General features: G+C 39.3%; 1 protein-coding gene across 3 annotated transcripts in view; it reads right to left on the bottom strand.

Annotated features, from left to right (window-relative positions):
• Positions 1 to 2,059: 2,059 nt before the first annotated feature.
• LOC131466010 (low-density lipoprotein receptor-like) overlaps positions 2,060 to 15,638 on the bottom strand; it is an 18,910-nt gene continuing 5,331 nt past the window's right edge. For 2 of the 3 annotated variants that reach the window (XM_058639047.1, XM_058639048.1), the window contains exons 4-13: positions 15,208 to 15,327; positions 14,997 to 15,122; positions 14,538 to 14,709; positions 12,160 to 12,375; positions 10,717 to 10,835; positions 9,170 to 9,309; positions 8,717 to 8,858; positions 7,756 to 7,953; positions 5,462 to 5,622; positions 2,060 to 3,600 (exon numbers count right to left, since the gene is read on the bottom strand). In XM_058639047.1, the coding sequence (XP_058495030.1) occupies positions 3,586 to 3,600; positions 5,462 to 5,622; positions 7,756 to 7,953; positions 8,717 to 8,858; positions 9,170 to 9,309; positions 10,717 to 10,835; positions 12,160 to 12,375; positions 14,538 to 14,709; positions 14,997 to 15,122; positions 15,208 to 15,327 (1,409 nt within the window). In that variant the 3' untranslated portion in view covers positions 2,060 to 3,585. The remainder of the gene's footprint in view (positions 3,601 to 5,461; positions 5,623 to 7,755; positions 7,954 to 8,716; positions 8,859 to 9,169; positions 9,310 to 10,716; positions 10,836 to 12,159; positions 12,376 to 14,537; positions 14,710 to 14,996; positions 15,123 to 15,207; positions 15,328 to 15,638) is intronic. The other variant, XR_009241372.1, reaches the window with a different exon arrangement.

The raw sequence follows: 15,638 nt of genomic DNA, 5'->3' as shown, positions 1-15,638 counted from the left end.
TTTTAAAAAAGCGACAGAATAGTAATTTATTTATTCAGACTGGCCTTTGTGGCTGTTGTATGGTTTTATTTTTTTATAACTGAACCTTTACAGAACAATTTGTGACCTTGCTTCGTGAAAGGTAACTAAACTTTTCACCAATTATGAAATGTTAAGTTAAGCGTGTGGACCTGTGGAACAGCTGCAAAGGAATTAAAACATATTGATATTATATAGTCATATTTTGTCTGGAGATAAATGTATTTTCTTGTTTTGATTATAAGTTTTTGACTGAAATGAACTGAAATGAGGGACAAAGAGAATTTTTATGTGGCACAACGTGGGACGCTCGTAAAAGCTCATGACCCACATGACTCGTTGGTCCAGCAGTTTCACGGCGACAGTTCCCCTTCCTTTTGTCACAGCTGTTGGTTCAGCTGTACATTCTTTGAGAAAAAGCACCAGTTTAGTTCCTTGTTCCCCTTTAGCACAACCACCAAGTCTGAAGTCAGTCCGATGTGCAGTTGTTTTACTCTGCACACTGCTAGTCCCCACATTTTTGTGCCGAAACTCGGGAAAGGGGCCTGTATTTTTTTTAACCTGAACCTAGACTGACAAAAAAAAAAGTTAAAAATGATTATTGTATACATGTGTAAGACAGTCAGATCACACCCTCGAGACAATAGGTTTTCCCAAGACTAAATGTCATCACTCTATGTATATTCTGCTCTTTGATTATCTGTAAATGAATTAATCACCTAGGTTGAAACCTCATCAGTTAGGGACAGTCCCACCACTCTGAAGTCTAAACACGGTCTCTCCTTTGATGTGTGTAGGTCTGATGGTCTCAGTGGAGGAAGTAGACAAGTCAAGGTGGCTCAATTGTCATGTGAAAAGACACCATGGTGATTAAATGGATATGTAAATGTAAAGTGTCTGTGTTCTGCTTGGATATCTTGGATATAAGAGATAGAGCTCCCATTCACCGTTGAGTTGGTCTGCTTATCAGTAGCTCCCACACATCAGCTGTGTGTCACATGACTTACTGGCTGTATTTTCTACTTTGGATATTTCAATAAACTGGTATTTTTACCCTTCATTTCTAATATTGCCTTGTTGAGACTTTTGTTCTAAACAGTTAAGAATCTGTTATTGAATATTTATTTAGTCTAGTTATATGGTGAGATTTAACACTCATATCCTCCACCTCTGAGTTGAATAGAAAAGATTGAGTATCATGTCCTATAAACTGTTGAGTTACATGTATGACCTCTGAATACTTCAACCCAGAGATCAGGGCTAATCTTCCATGTGGCAAAAGGTCAATTATAAATTATAAATAAACCATCCCTGAACTAGACTGATGTCAGATTTCTTGACAATAGGATTTAATTCTTAAAAGGGTTTACATTTTTAATGATTGGTTAACTTTAATTCCCACCGATATTTAAAAGTAAAGTTATTTGTTGTTTAGATTAAATAAATATTTACTTTACTTTGAAAAACCTGCCGGAAAGACAGAATACCTATTGGGGAGGGATTGTTACATGGTGTTAGATATTTCCTCCACTACACATGCAACTTGCCTCTGTTTTAGGACTGAGGCCACCTCTAAATCCTTAAACAGTGTTTTTACATTACATTCACGTTTAACTACGCAAATGGTTAAACACTGAACAAAAAGTTGCTCTCAATTTTTCATCACACTCTCTCTCACACACAACCTGGTTGCCATGACTTCAGAGGACATTATATTGAGTTAAATTCCCTTCTGGAGATTTACTCTAATCATTACTTATACTGGACACTAAACCTAACCCTAAAACTAGGTCTTAGAGTCTTAGAGCTAACCCAAAAAGCCCATTAGAGTTGTGTCGACCAGCCACAATGACATTGGTTCACACAGCTTTTAAGTGCTTTAAAGTTGAAACTCATTCAAACCACAAATACAACAGCACACACACAAAAAGGTTTTTGTTCGCTTGCTTCAACAGTGGTTAATGATCTACAGACATCTCTTCCTGTAACTGCATCACTAAAACGTTTTGAAGCGTAAAAACAGATTGACACACAAATGATGTAGGGAAAAAAATATATATATATTTACGGTTTAGGTCTAATACACTTACAGCTTTTAACAGAATTATGCACAGTCTGCACACACAATGACTGTAACCCCCCCCCCCCCAATAAATAAAAACCTTTCTTGAAAGTAAATATTAATCGCACATATTAATCATTCAAAGAGAACTCCCTGTTAAGCAGATTGTTTTCACTTCACCAAACACATTTTCTTCTCATAAATAACAGACCCGAGTCAACGTCACAAGGTAAGTCAATCAACCGCACACCCACAAGCTGGGTGTTGCTTTAGTTTAGAGGGAATAGTTTGACATTTACTTTCTAGCTTACGGTTAGGAGAAAGTAAACAGAACCAGTCGCGTTAGCGCGTACACAACTTCAGACGTACATGTTCTTACCCGCAGACAGAGCCAGGTTTGTTTCCCTCAGTTCACCTCGGATGACCGCGTCGCTCTTTCCGACTATGAAAGAATAAACCTGCTAAGGCAACAGTAGTTTCAGTAGACTTAAACTGGGGGAACACTGTGGAGGAAGAGCAATTAATAACAGAAACTACAAAGTAATTATTTCCTCGTTTAAAAGGATACATTTTCTTTAAAAATAAATTCACCTACACTTTCCAGAGTCTTTCATTTGTTTGGTCTGACCAACAGTGCAAGAAAAGGAAAAGATATTTTCATTTTAAAAATGAAAAAGAAAAGCAAACACTTCTCATATTCAGCAAATCAATTATGACACTTTTCTTATTGGAGAGTGACTCACTAACTAACTGATTAATCAAATGTATGTTTCATCTCCAATGTTAACTAATCACCCATCCATTGGTTGTCTTGGAAACGTTTCAGGCTGTGACACAACTGGCAACCTGCTGAGACGCATTCTTGAAAGAAGCTTTCAGAAGTAACCCACATAATTCACATTATACTCTGGACAATGTAACAATCGTTCAATACGTGTATAATTGCTTTTAAATAAAAAAAAAAAATGTCATAGCCTTAGAATTGGCCTTTTATATTCACTTTACGGAGGTGGCCGTCTTTTCTCTTGAATGTGCATTTTTGCATTTTGAAGTGGACACTTACAAGGCAAAAGAAAAAGACATTAATTCAGGCCACTGTAGTTTCGAGATGTGCTCGGTCAGGAGTCATCCGTGTCTGCTCTCTTACACACTGGACCTTTAAATCACAAAAAAAAAGACATTTAGTGCTGCTCACAGACTTTTTAGAATGAAGCGGATTAAAGGCCACCATCCATAACGAGAGGTAGTCTACTGTAGAGATGAGAGCTCTCCTCCCTCTTTGCCCTCAAGTATTTTTCTTTTTACCAGACATCTCCTCAGAGATATGACCTCCAGAGAGTTTGGGACGCAGCAGTTTAATCAGTGTTGTTGATGCTCCAAGTGAATCCTGCACACAGCTGTCCATCTGCATCACACTTTTGTCGTTCACAGTCCAAGTCCAGCTTAAGCAGAGTTTCCTGGCAGCGGAACAGACACTTGTAAGCCATTAACCTGAACACGGCCGGTCAAGCTGTGTTCACCTGTGGAGTTAGCAGAGGGCTTTCTTAGAAACGCCGACACACATTTAGAGCCAGGGAACAAAAAATAGCACACAAACAAACAACAAAAAGCTTAACTAGTGGATATTTGAGGCTATTATTCTTAAAAGTTGATTATTAACATAAACATTTGACTTTAAACATTAAAAATAGAATACAGCTACTGTACATTATTCAGCTGATTATTGCCTCAATAAAACGAAAATCACCCAAAACACTGTTCTGTTGTTGTAGAGGCACAATCGGACTAAGAAAGGCAGCAAATTGTCAGTGTGGAACTAATTGTTTTTGACGGAACAACTACTAACAAAACTAAATCAAAAGGTTAATAACAATTAACAGAACAATTTAAAAACTGTTGCAGGCCTAGGTGAATGAACCATAAACAAATTAGTCAATGTAAAAATAACTTTCTTTGTGAATTGTCAGAATCATTTCAACACATGTTGCATTTTACAGAGTATATTTACACCACTAATACAGAAGAAAATCTGAATTTTTCTTCTTCAGTCACCCAAAAAAATAATATACTGTAAAGTCAGCCCAGTCATCATTTACCTTGTCCTGTCGTTTTATATTCAGCCAAAAACTGTTTAAACGCCTTGTGGTGAATTGTCAAACAAATAGACACGACAGAGGAAGAGCAGTGGTCTCCTTTTGGTGATTTTTTACTGTTATAACCGCCAAAGTTTCCAGCCTTTCTGTCTCTTTGACGAGACAAAGGCAGGAAATGAGGTCAAAAAGAGAGGAAATGACAGAGAAGCAGTGCTCGGTTAGGACCCGTTCATCACCAAGACTTCATGGTCGCAAGTTCAACTCCACCCCTGGCAGGTTGTACTCAACACCCTTGTAAGTCGCTTTGGAAAAAAACGTCTGCTAAATGACATGTAATGTAAAAAAAGTGGATCAACTGAATTTTGTGGCTTTTAAACAATCCGTTTCAGACAGAAAACTGCTCCTCCCTGGAAAAAAGAATCTATTCACACGTGGCTGCCTGTAACATTTATCTCTGCAAACAACTGAGGTTTGGTGATATCATATTGATCCAACAATCAGGTGCTGAGCAAAGGTCTTATCTATTTGCCAAATAGATAAGACGGATTAAATAGATAAAACAGTCGTGCAAACACTAGTTTTATTTGAGTTACCTTGTAAAATGCTATTTACTTTATTGGTAAAAGCTTCTCCCTTCAGGGATCGCCACAGCAGATCAACTGCCTCCATCTCTTGTGTCCTCTTCTTTTAGACCTACTGTCCTCCTCCACAACACCGATAAACTCTATACCTATTCACTGTCCCTCCAACCATCTCAACCTCGACTCTCTTTAAAGTAAATTATATTGTTTGTACTGCAATGTAACCAAGACGCCACAAAATGGCGTGACTGTGTGATGAGGAGAATAAAGTGAACATGCTTAATCCTCAGGAGAGCAGGAGGGGTATAGGCTCAATCGATGATGCATGTGCTGAGTTGTCGGACGAAACGTGCAGGAGGTGAGGAGGCTCAAGGTCAAGGAAGGGAGAAATCCTGACACCCCAGTCCTTATAATGTCTGTTCAGAGGGTTTATCAATGAGGGCCACTACGCTGCTTTAACAGCCAAAGGTATGGGTATATGGAGAAGTATCTTAGATTTATCGTGTCAAGACGAAGCAATTTCAGGATGCAGAGGATGGTTGAGGGGGTGGATGCGAGTGGTTCTCCTACTGGTAATAACCACCAGGAAGTTATTTCAATAAGCCATGCTGTCCATCTTTATTTATACTGAGGTTAAGTGCAGCTGAACGAATGGCGCTTACTCCCTAAAATGTGAATGCGTTTGAGAGTTTGTCAACTTCTCTTACCTTTATAAAACACGAGCTTTGAGGTGCAGGTGGCCGCTGGACAATGAGTGGGTCCTGAGACTCTTTCAGGGAAAAACTCTGCACAGTGAGAGACCTGGAGGGCCTGAACTCCTCCTTCCACCACCACAGGGCCATTCCCACCAGCAGCAAACTGAGAAATACTGAGACACAGACAAATTAAGAGAGTCCATCGGAATAAACAAGGATTTAAAAGGACATTTCACATCTGTCCTTTACTGTTTGACTTGTGCTGCTTGCATAAAAACATGGGCAAATCTCCAAACACAAGAAAATGAATGACAGCACAAGAGAGCTGGGAATGCGTTTTGAGATTTTCCCACACAGAGGACTTTGTTCAAACTGAGGTTCAACACCTCCTTGACCTTCCTTCTGTGAGCTCTGGTTCACTACCAAAGTCTAGTGATTTGCCCACAAGTAGGTTATTTTTTTAAATGCCCAAACTGGGAGGGAATGTGTGATCGATGATCTTCAACAAAAAAACTGTTCTTGACGACAGCTCTGAGCTAGTGTAAATGTCTGAATGTTGAAGGTTTATGACTCAACAGGGAGTGATCACGTTGACGTCAGTGCACTGTGACATCACATCTCACAGCTGCCCTTACATACATAAGGGCAGCCGCACATTGACTTGCAAATAATCATGATGGAGCCGTTTGGGTGGAGGCGAGTGGTGATTTGATAACAGTTACTTCAAACATCCTGAATCCTTATCCGTGTTCATTACCAACCTTAAATTGTGTGTATGACGTATTTATGTGTGTTGCGAACGTATCTTATCCTAATATCCGCACAACCCCGTTGACGTCACATATATACCCTCTATCTCATAGCAACCGTTTGATAAAGTCTCCTCCCCCCAATCCCCCAAAACAAAGAAAAAAATAAAATAAGAGAAAGAACATTTTTTAATTAAATCAACGCAGCTCAGATCAGTGTCCTTATATGGACATCCTGGGGTGTGTGTTTATAGGTCACATTCAGGCTTTAAAAAAAATGCCTTTTCTTCATCTTTTTAAGTGTGGAGTCAAAATTATGATTCATATCACGTTTTTTTTTTGGTTTTTTTATTTTGTTCATAAAAATGAGCCAGGGGAACTTTAAAATGTGACGCTTTTCTAAATTTCACAAATTCAAATCTGATTTTAAAAAAAATTTAAGTACTTTTTGCTCAGGTGTGTTTATATAGTTGGAGGGGGGGGGGGGAGGATATAAGACTCTAGATTTAACATTCTTATAGCCTCTGTATACAGTGGATATAAAAAGTCTACACACCCCTGTTCCACCTTTAATGTGACCTATAACCTGTACAATGCAATTGAAAAACAAACTGAAACCTTTAAAAGGGAAAAATATAAAATAAAAAACTAATAAAAAACTTAAAATAACCTGGTTGCATAAATAGGCACACCCTTAAACTAATTCTTTGTTGCAGCACCTTTGGCTTTTATTACAGAACTCAGTCTTTTTGGGTAGGAGCTTATCAGTGTGGCACATCTTGATGTGGCAATATTTGCCCACTCTTCTTTGCAAAACCGTTGCAACCACATTATATCAGTTGTATATAATTTTTACTTCACCACCCTGAAAGATTTCTGTTTGTTTTTAATTGCGTTGTACAGGTTATAGGTCACATTAAAAGGTGGAAAAAGTTGTGAAATTATTTATCTTTATGTAATTTTTTTACATGACAAAAACCTGGCATTTGAACAGGGGTGTTTAGACTTTTTATATCCACTGTATATACGTTTTAATACAGTAATGGAAAAAAACAGCCTAAATGCTCTGTCTTCTAATTAACTGTGAAGTGGTTTGATAATATTATTTTTCTTATTAACACTATTTATTGATTGGCATATCCAAGTGTGCCTTTTGGGAAATTGTGACATGTCTTTTTTTTGGGGAATCACGCCAACGCCCGAAGTCATGCCAGCAGTAACGCTCAAACAAAGACGCATACTTAAACATCCTGAATCCTTATCTGTGTTTGAGTTACTTGGCAACTTAATTGCCTGTATGACTTATTTCTGTGAGCTGTGATAACAGTTGTAAATTGTCCTAATTTGTGTGACCATATTAACACATGATCGCATATCAAACCCTCGATCTCACAGCAAACGTTGAGTGGAAAAGTTTTTAATTAAATCAATATTAATATTTCTACAAAGAACCTTTGAGTCATTGTAAAAAGGTCAAATGTGCATTAATCTGTGTTACTCCCATGGTGGCCTTGTGTTGACCTGCTCTGTGTTTTAATTCAACAAATGCATACTTACTGATAAGAGACAGGACTCCAAGAAACGTGGGGTCTGATAAATTCGATGCAGGAATTGTGTGAGAGATAGCAGGGATTTCTTGAGATGTATTTTGTCCCGTTTCTGGAAAAATGCAGGTGAACTTTGGACTCTCAGACTGCAGGTCGACAATGCACTCGTGCCTGCACACTGTCCGGGCACGTCCACACACAGATGGACCTGAGAACAGGCACAATGTAATCTGGTGAGGACTGATCAGTGACTCGCATGGCCATAACCTGCCTACGTACTGCACCTAAAGGCCTTTACACATTAATGGCGACACAAATAAAGCGCATAAAGCATAATTGGCAGGTGAATCATTGATACAATTAAGCAAAGTAAAGCATAAGAACCAGAAGTCAGCATGAGTTGGTGCCCAGTTATTTTACTTCATTAAAAATAAAGACAGGGAAAAAAAGAGAAAAGAAAAAAAACATCCATGTACAAAGGCCTTAGAACAGACAGGGGTGACCAAACTTGTTTTAATGAGGGCCAGATTTGATAATGTGAAGATTCCCGGGAGCCAACAGTAAAACTTACATACAAATGCACTGTTTTGTTGTAACTGTTTTCATTGTCACAATTATCATTTTTAAATGGCAGTGCAGCCAAATCTAAGCCACGCAGGAGTGAACAAATGAGAAAACTCTGCCTTTCTTTCACACCTGTATTCGGATAACATAATAACACAACAAAAGGTGAGTGCATGTGTCTGTCTGTCACGGCTGGGTTGCAAACCCAGGACTTCAAAGCAAAACAATCAGCCCTGGTCAATGTGTGACCAGGGCTGATCATCTGTCCCTGGCCATAAATAATACTATAATAAAACCAAAGCTGCGGGCCGTACAAACTCCGACCGAAGGCCGTGATTGGCCTGCGGGCTGGACTTTGGACATGTTTGCCGTAAAACAAACAGTTAATAGCAATGTGTTGATCCTACCATTAGGTTGAAGAGCAGGGTGCATGATGGCTACGCCACCCGGCGAGGGCAAGTTTGTCAGCAGCGTCTGTAGTCGGCTGCCGTTGTGCTTGTTTGCACGACAGACGGAGAGCGTGACTTCATCACTCCAATACACAAAACCCTGCATTGGAAACAAACAAAAGACTCAGTTGGTCAGATCTCGACAAAAATGGAAGAAATTTCAGTTTATTTGAAATTGGAGTTAACAAGAAATAGAAGCCAAATGAATGACAAAAGAAAAGAAAAACATCAATTAAAACGAACAAAAGTTGACACAAGTTCAGAAGGAGTGGGAAGTAGTCGAGACTTATCAAACCCCCCCCCAATAATTCTCCCACTTCCTTAATAATTAGCGCTAATAATACTAATAATAATTTAAAAAAAACAAAAACAAAAAACACTTCACATCAGATAGAAAAAAAAAAAAAGAACCTCAAACACGGCCAGTCCGAAGGGTCGGTCCAGATAGCCGTTCGACTCTACCACTGTTTTGCGGTCCTGGCCTTTTAGATTTACTCTGGAGATGCTTCTCTTTCCTCGGTCAACCCAGTAGAGCAGCTGACGAGGCACATCTGCACATAAACAGCAGAAAACACTTACTGAGACCCTTAACCTCAGCCTGAGATGTGCAAGCACACACACACACACACACACACACATCGTTTAAAGAGGAAGCTTCAAGACTAGTCTTGGGTTTGAGACCACGTTCTCTTAGTCTCATATTTATACTGTTGGAAAAAGCTACAAAATTCACAGAATTTCGGTCGCAGGGAGGCACTAGTAACCTCAAGACCCATCTTTACATCTTCATTTTAAGTTACTTTCAGGCAGCCACCTCAGGAGTAATTATGCAACTTAATGATGGTCTTCAGTGTTACAGGAGGGACAGTTGGGCACATTATGGTATCTGGCCACTCTGAGTCATTTTCTAGGCCATCATGTTAAGTGCCACTGGGGCCAGAATGGTTTCTATGACATTATTGGGGCAATGAAAGGGCACCACGGAACACAGTTTCGTGTAATTTTATTTCTGGGATTAATTAATTTAAATGAACACGTTATTTTGACAGAGCTGGCACCACAGGAGCAGCCACAGCTGTAAGTGTCTCATCATGCACCTTTTCTTCAGGGAATTATAATCGAAATGTTAAGGAAGTTGCTTTGAGGACATTTGTAGATTTAATGCACACCCCCAAAGTTAATCAGTTCCTCAGGAATGAGATTCTACCTCATTAGGACCAGGTTTTGGTCTCCATGAGGACTGGTGATCAGAGATTTCCCCCAGGTTCCAATACATTACAGTACATGTTATAACCTTTTCTTTTTTTCATTTATTTTGGCATAAATAGAATTGAGGCTAGGGGAAGTCTGTTGGTTGATACTTAAAAACAAGTAAACTTTGGGTGAAAAAAAAAAATGAGAGGATGAATCATTTAGTAATTTAGTCAGGAAGTGGCTAAATGATGGGGTCAGCCTGGTGGTGTTCTTGCCGTCATTTTTGTCGTGTTGTTTGTCTTGTTTTAATGTAACACTTTAAGCGTACTGTTTAGTTGAATTTTTGAATTAGTTGTAAAAAAAAAAAGAAAAAAAAAGGAAGTGACTAAATTAAACATCAATCCAACACTGGGGAACTTAAAATGAATAATAAATGAGGCTGCTGCTCTACTGAGAGAAGTTGTGAGAGAAAAAAAACAATTCTGCTGGTTCTGTGTCACAGAATCACTCTGATCATTTTTATCAGTTCTAAATATTTAAATGTGATTAATTAGTGATTCATTAAAAACTTATTATAGACAGTGACGCAACTAACCAAAATGAAATCATTGAATCGATTGACAGGCCTTATTTGTGTCTTGGTCAAGAGTTACTCTCCATCAGTTTGGTCTTGAATACACCACCTGGCTAAGCTTGGGTTTATAATCCTCTTAAAAAAAAAACTTTCCAAACAATGAACATATAGACCATATATCAGAACATACCTAGAGAGAGGGCAACAGGGCAGTGAACTGAGGAAGTAACCAGAGCCTGTGTGTCTTCACCATCCAAACCAGCCCTTTCAATCTTTGGGAAAGTGCCACACTGAGCCCAGAAGAGCAGCCTGAGAAAACAAGAGCAGCTGGTCAAAATGCAGCAGAGCTACTATAAGCGATGAGACATCCATCCATCCATCTTCTACTGCTATATCCTCCATATGAGGGCCGCGGGGGTGCCAAACTCAATCATCGTTTTTATTTATAATCTTTATTCTTATACGAATCCCGTTTTTTTTCTAAGCCAAAGGATAGTCGTCTGTGCTGTTCTCTGAGTTAGGAGACATTTAACAAAAACACGACCACGACAGCTACACTGAATGAGCTGAAACCTAAACTGAATGAAACTCACTAAATTGGTGGTTGGACCTCATTGTCCTCGAGTACAGAACATAAATGCTGGTATTAAATGACTCCAGAATGTGCACCGTTTTAACATTTAATTGCTAGTTTGGACATGTATTAGATATCTGTAATTCGATTCTTCACAGTCCAAATGAACATTTCAGATCTCCTACCGTGACAACTATGTTTCTATTCATGTGAATAAGGTTTGTCATTACTCACATCTTTAATACAGTTGTGGATATCTGCATACATCTAGTCTGAGATGTCTACAATTGAACTCTGTCTACAGTTAAATTCTGACTAGTTATAATTCCAGTTGAAGATATCTTAAATTCCCTTAATTTATCTGTATTATAGTTGTTTTTTAGTATTATTATTATTATTATTATTATTATTATTATTATTATTATTATCATCATCATCATCATCATCATCACTATTAGTATAGATATTTCAAACTGGAATTATAAATCATCTTAAAAGGGCCACTTCACCCAATTTTTTTTAGAAGAAAATAAATAAAACTGACAAAAAAGTTGACATCAAAGAAAATGAAAGCCCTACACTGCTCTTTTCTGTGTTTTGACCATTTGACCAAGTGGGGAAAATGGGTGAAACTGCCCTTTAAAGTGTCTAAAATGTATTAGACCACATGTCAAAAAGAAGGAAAACTAAATATTTTAGAAGTCTTTCAAAAAGGTGTTATTTATTTGGCAAATAAACTGAATTCACCTTTTTATACCCAAATTTGAGCCGGCTCACTGGGCTTCTTCTTCAAGGTCAGAAATTAATCCAAATAAATAACTATAAAATTTGACATCTTAATCAAGAAATAACGTACTTTACTGTTTTTTTGAATACAGTACATTTGAAAATTAATGGTTAACAATAATAATTATATTTTAGCATTCATAATATAATTTTGGTTATAGAGCTTCTACATAATGATTTTGGTAATTACCAAAGGGCAGCTGTGGCTTTGTGTGCAGTGGTCTATATGTTTTTGAAAAATAATTTTAAGTGGAAACTCCTGGGTGGTCTTACCCATGGAGAGGATCCACAGCCACAGCAGAAGGCTCCTCCAGCCCTGTGATGAGCTGACGCTGTGTCACACTGCCCAGCGCTGCGACATCGACAGAACCACTCTCCACACTGGTCCAAAAGAGGAGCTGGTGGATCCAGTCCACAGCCAGGCCCGACACAGAACCGTTAACTTTCAGCACTAGCATGGCATTATGTTGCGTTCCATCCATGGAGACCCTGAGGACCATTCACAGATTAAGATGACACAGCGCAATCAGCATGCCTCGTTTGTGAAGATGTGCAGTTCACAGAGTGCTGGGCCATGATGAAACAGCCCATGGGTCATAAGGTCATTGAATAAATAAAATAATGTATTTTTCAAATAAAATGAAATGCCACTGTGTAAATATATTTCAAATAGGTGACATGAAGTAATAAAACAAAAATATATGAGAAAGGTATTTATTGTTTTAGGGAGGAGGAGGGCTGAAGGTAACTGGGGCCTCATGTATAAACCGTGTGTATGCACAAAAAGACGGCGTACGCTTGCTTTCACGCACAGACGGCATGTATAAAAATGTACTTTGCGTGGAAGTTTGCGGATCGCAGCGCAAACTCTCGAGCTGCCGTGAGAATTTGCGTAGAGATCCGCAAACTCTTGTCAGGTGGAGACGCTGCAATATTAAGCTCTGAAACTTATCACAGTAGTTCAAAATAATACTAATGTGTCTACAATGACAAACATGAATTATTCTGTGACAAACAATACTGATACACCACGCACGTTTGAACATATGTGGATAACTTTAGAGAGGACATTGGAGACGAAACTGATCCTATGCGTGAACACACACACACTACAAACCTGTGTGTGTGTGTGTGAGACTGAGTGAGTGAGACTTACTTGCTTACTTTGAGCAAATCACTGAAATTAATTTTCCACAAATTAATATTTTCTTCAACAAAGCGATAAATAAACACAGCTGCTGACATGAACACACGTCAGTCTATAATCTTTTAAACGGTCTAAATAAAGTTACGGACTAATTTTCTTTATCCCATTTAAGTCCATACGATAACGAAATAACTGCAAAAAAGTTATTCCGCCACCACTGCACCTTTCATCGGAAGAGAAAGGCAATGCCGGTGCGCGCTCGTCACCCGCTGGAGACTCCAGAACACCGGCATCTTCTTCCTCCCTCTTCCTCTCTCCCCAGCTTCCGCAACGCAATCAGTGACAGTAATGAATCGCTACATGGAGTAACTCCGTGAGCTCTGTCTGCTTATTCTGTGCGTAACGTGTGTAGATGACATGTGACACTTAAAGACTGTTGAAATGATCTGTAAATTCAGCTCACATAGATAAGTTATGTCTAAACATACATGTTAGACCAGAAAAAAAACATGCACAGGCTCAACTATCAATGCACAGCCAGTTTTTTAAGCCTCAATATTAACATTAATATGAGAGCAGTCGCTGTGACCCTGACATTTAGTTCCTTCGTGTTTATCACTAATTCCAAAAAAACCCAACCAAAATAATATATTTTTTACAGTTTTATACATCATAAATTGATGTATTGATCGCACACTTTCCTTTTTCTTTTATTTCCCTCTTTCTTTGCTGCCTCATTTGTCCTTTTTCTTCAGGAAGAAGGCGTCAGAGACGGCATTTTAGAGTCTTTTGTATATTCATTTGTGGATGGAACAGGGGAGAGGTGTGTTACTCATTCACCTCCGCTCAGTTTCACGTTTGATGGGATGTATAAAGAAAAGGTGCGCAGGACTTAAATCTGAGATTTTCTTTGCGTACGTACTTTTCAAATTTTGTGCGTACACTGTCTTTTAGTATGAAAGCTGCGCAATCTTTTATACATGAGGCCCCAGGTCACCATCTGCCAGCAGAGCAAACATCAGCCACCAGCGAGGCAGAACATTGCCCTCGTCAGGGCAGGGGAGAAATCACAGTCAGGACTCTCAACTGAGTTGTTAGCTACAGCTTGTGACTGGGGGAATTCCAGGGAAGTCTCACTAGACACTCAAGCTCCTTTGCATCAGAGGGGTTGCAAGACAGGAAAGCCACTAGAAATATAACTGAAGTGGCAGGAAAAAGCTTCAAGGTGGCTGAGGATGAAGAGGGGTGATCCATGGTGTAGTATGCTGCTTGGACACAAGCCGGGGACTGAGCACCCACAGTTGGGTCTCCCAACTCTGCTGATCTGAGACGTGAAACACCCAATGACCCTGGGATCATCACTGACGATGTGTCTAAGCTGAACCAGTCAGGTGTTTCTTATAACCAATTATAACTTGAAAACGTCTTACATTTTATGGACAATTCCCGACTTGGTAAAACAAAGTGTGCGGTGGATGCAGAGGCTACAGCTCCACTCTGGTACCTGTATATGGAGCCTTGTCCTTGCTGGGCCCAGTACAGTGTGCCGTTTGAAGCCAAGGCTGCCACAGACCCTGGTCCTGATAAATGTGGGGCCAGTTGCCTGTGCTCGGTGCCAGTGATGCTCATCCACTGCACTCCTTTAGATGAGGTGAAAACGAGTCGAGCATCATCACCTAGAAAGACAGCAAATAAACAAGACTGTATCTTAAGACATTTACCAAATGTACGTTTGTTGATCTGACAAGTTGTGTGAGTGATGTGTCTCTGTCAGATGAGTATCTAACTTGACTGCTTTTACAAGCTGGAGAAAGAGTTTCCTGGTAAAATCAGTTTCCTGGTAGAAACCTGTGAAATCCAGAGATCAACCCCAGGATCTGTGAAAAACACTTATCATAAAACTGCTTTGATGTTGTCGGTGTCAAAGCTGCTTACAATGTTTGCTTTTCTTTTTTTTTTTTACCTTTGGCTTTGCACTCTATGGTTGTTGGATTCATGCCATAGCCCTCAGCGCAGTCACAGGTGAGGCTGCCATTTATTTGATTACACAGCTGATCACACACATCCATCTCCAGGCACCTGTTGACCTCTAGATGAACAAATAGTGAACATTACTGCACAGCAAGAAGTACAGAGAAGATTATATTTTCCCCCTCCATCAGGCGGCCACTCACCCTCACACTGGCTGCCCTCGACCAGCCTCATATCCTTAGGACATGTGCAGTGGAAACCCATCTTCTCCTTCACACAGACGTGAGAACAGCCTCCATTGTTGACTTCACACTCATTGTGACCTGAAAAAGAAACCACATAAAACAGGGTAAATATTTTATCAACAGATATTAAGATGGATTAACATTACCTCCAAGGTACAAGGAGTGGGAAAAACTTGCTGTAGGTACAGCCTTACAGAAATATCCTGTCCTGTGTAATTACCGACCACAAAACAGTGAATACACAGTAAAAGAATGAAGACACGGCACATCTCCACTGCTCTAAAGCAGGGTTTCTCAATCCTGGTCCTGGGGACCCTCTGCCCTGCATGTTTTTTTTTTTTTTTTTTTTTAAATGTTGTCCTGCTCCAACACACCTGATTTAAATAGTC

The sequence above is a fragment of the Solea solea genome, chromosome 9 (genome assembly GCF_958295425.1).
Source record: "Solea solea chromosome 9, fSolSol10.1, whole genome shotgun sequence".
NCBI classification, from domain to species: domain Eukaryota; kingdom Metazoa; phylum Chordata; class Actinopteri; order Pleuronectiformes; family Soleidae; genus Solea; species Solea solea.
This window is presented reverse-complemented; position numbering and strand designations above follow the sequence as displayed.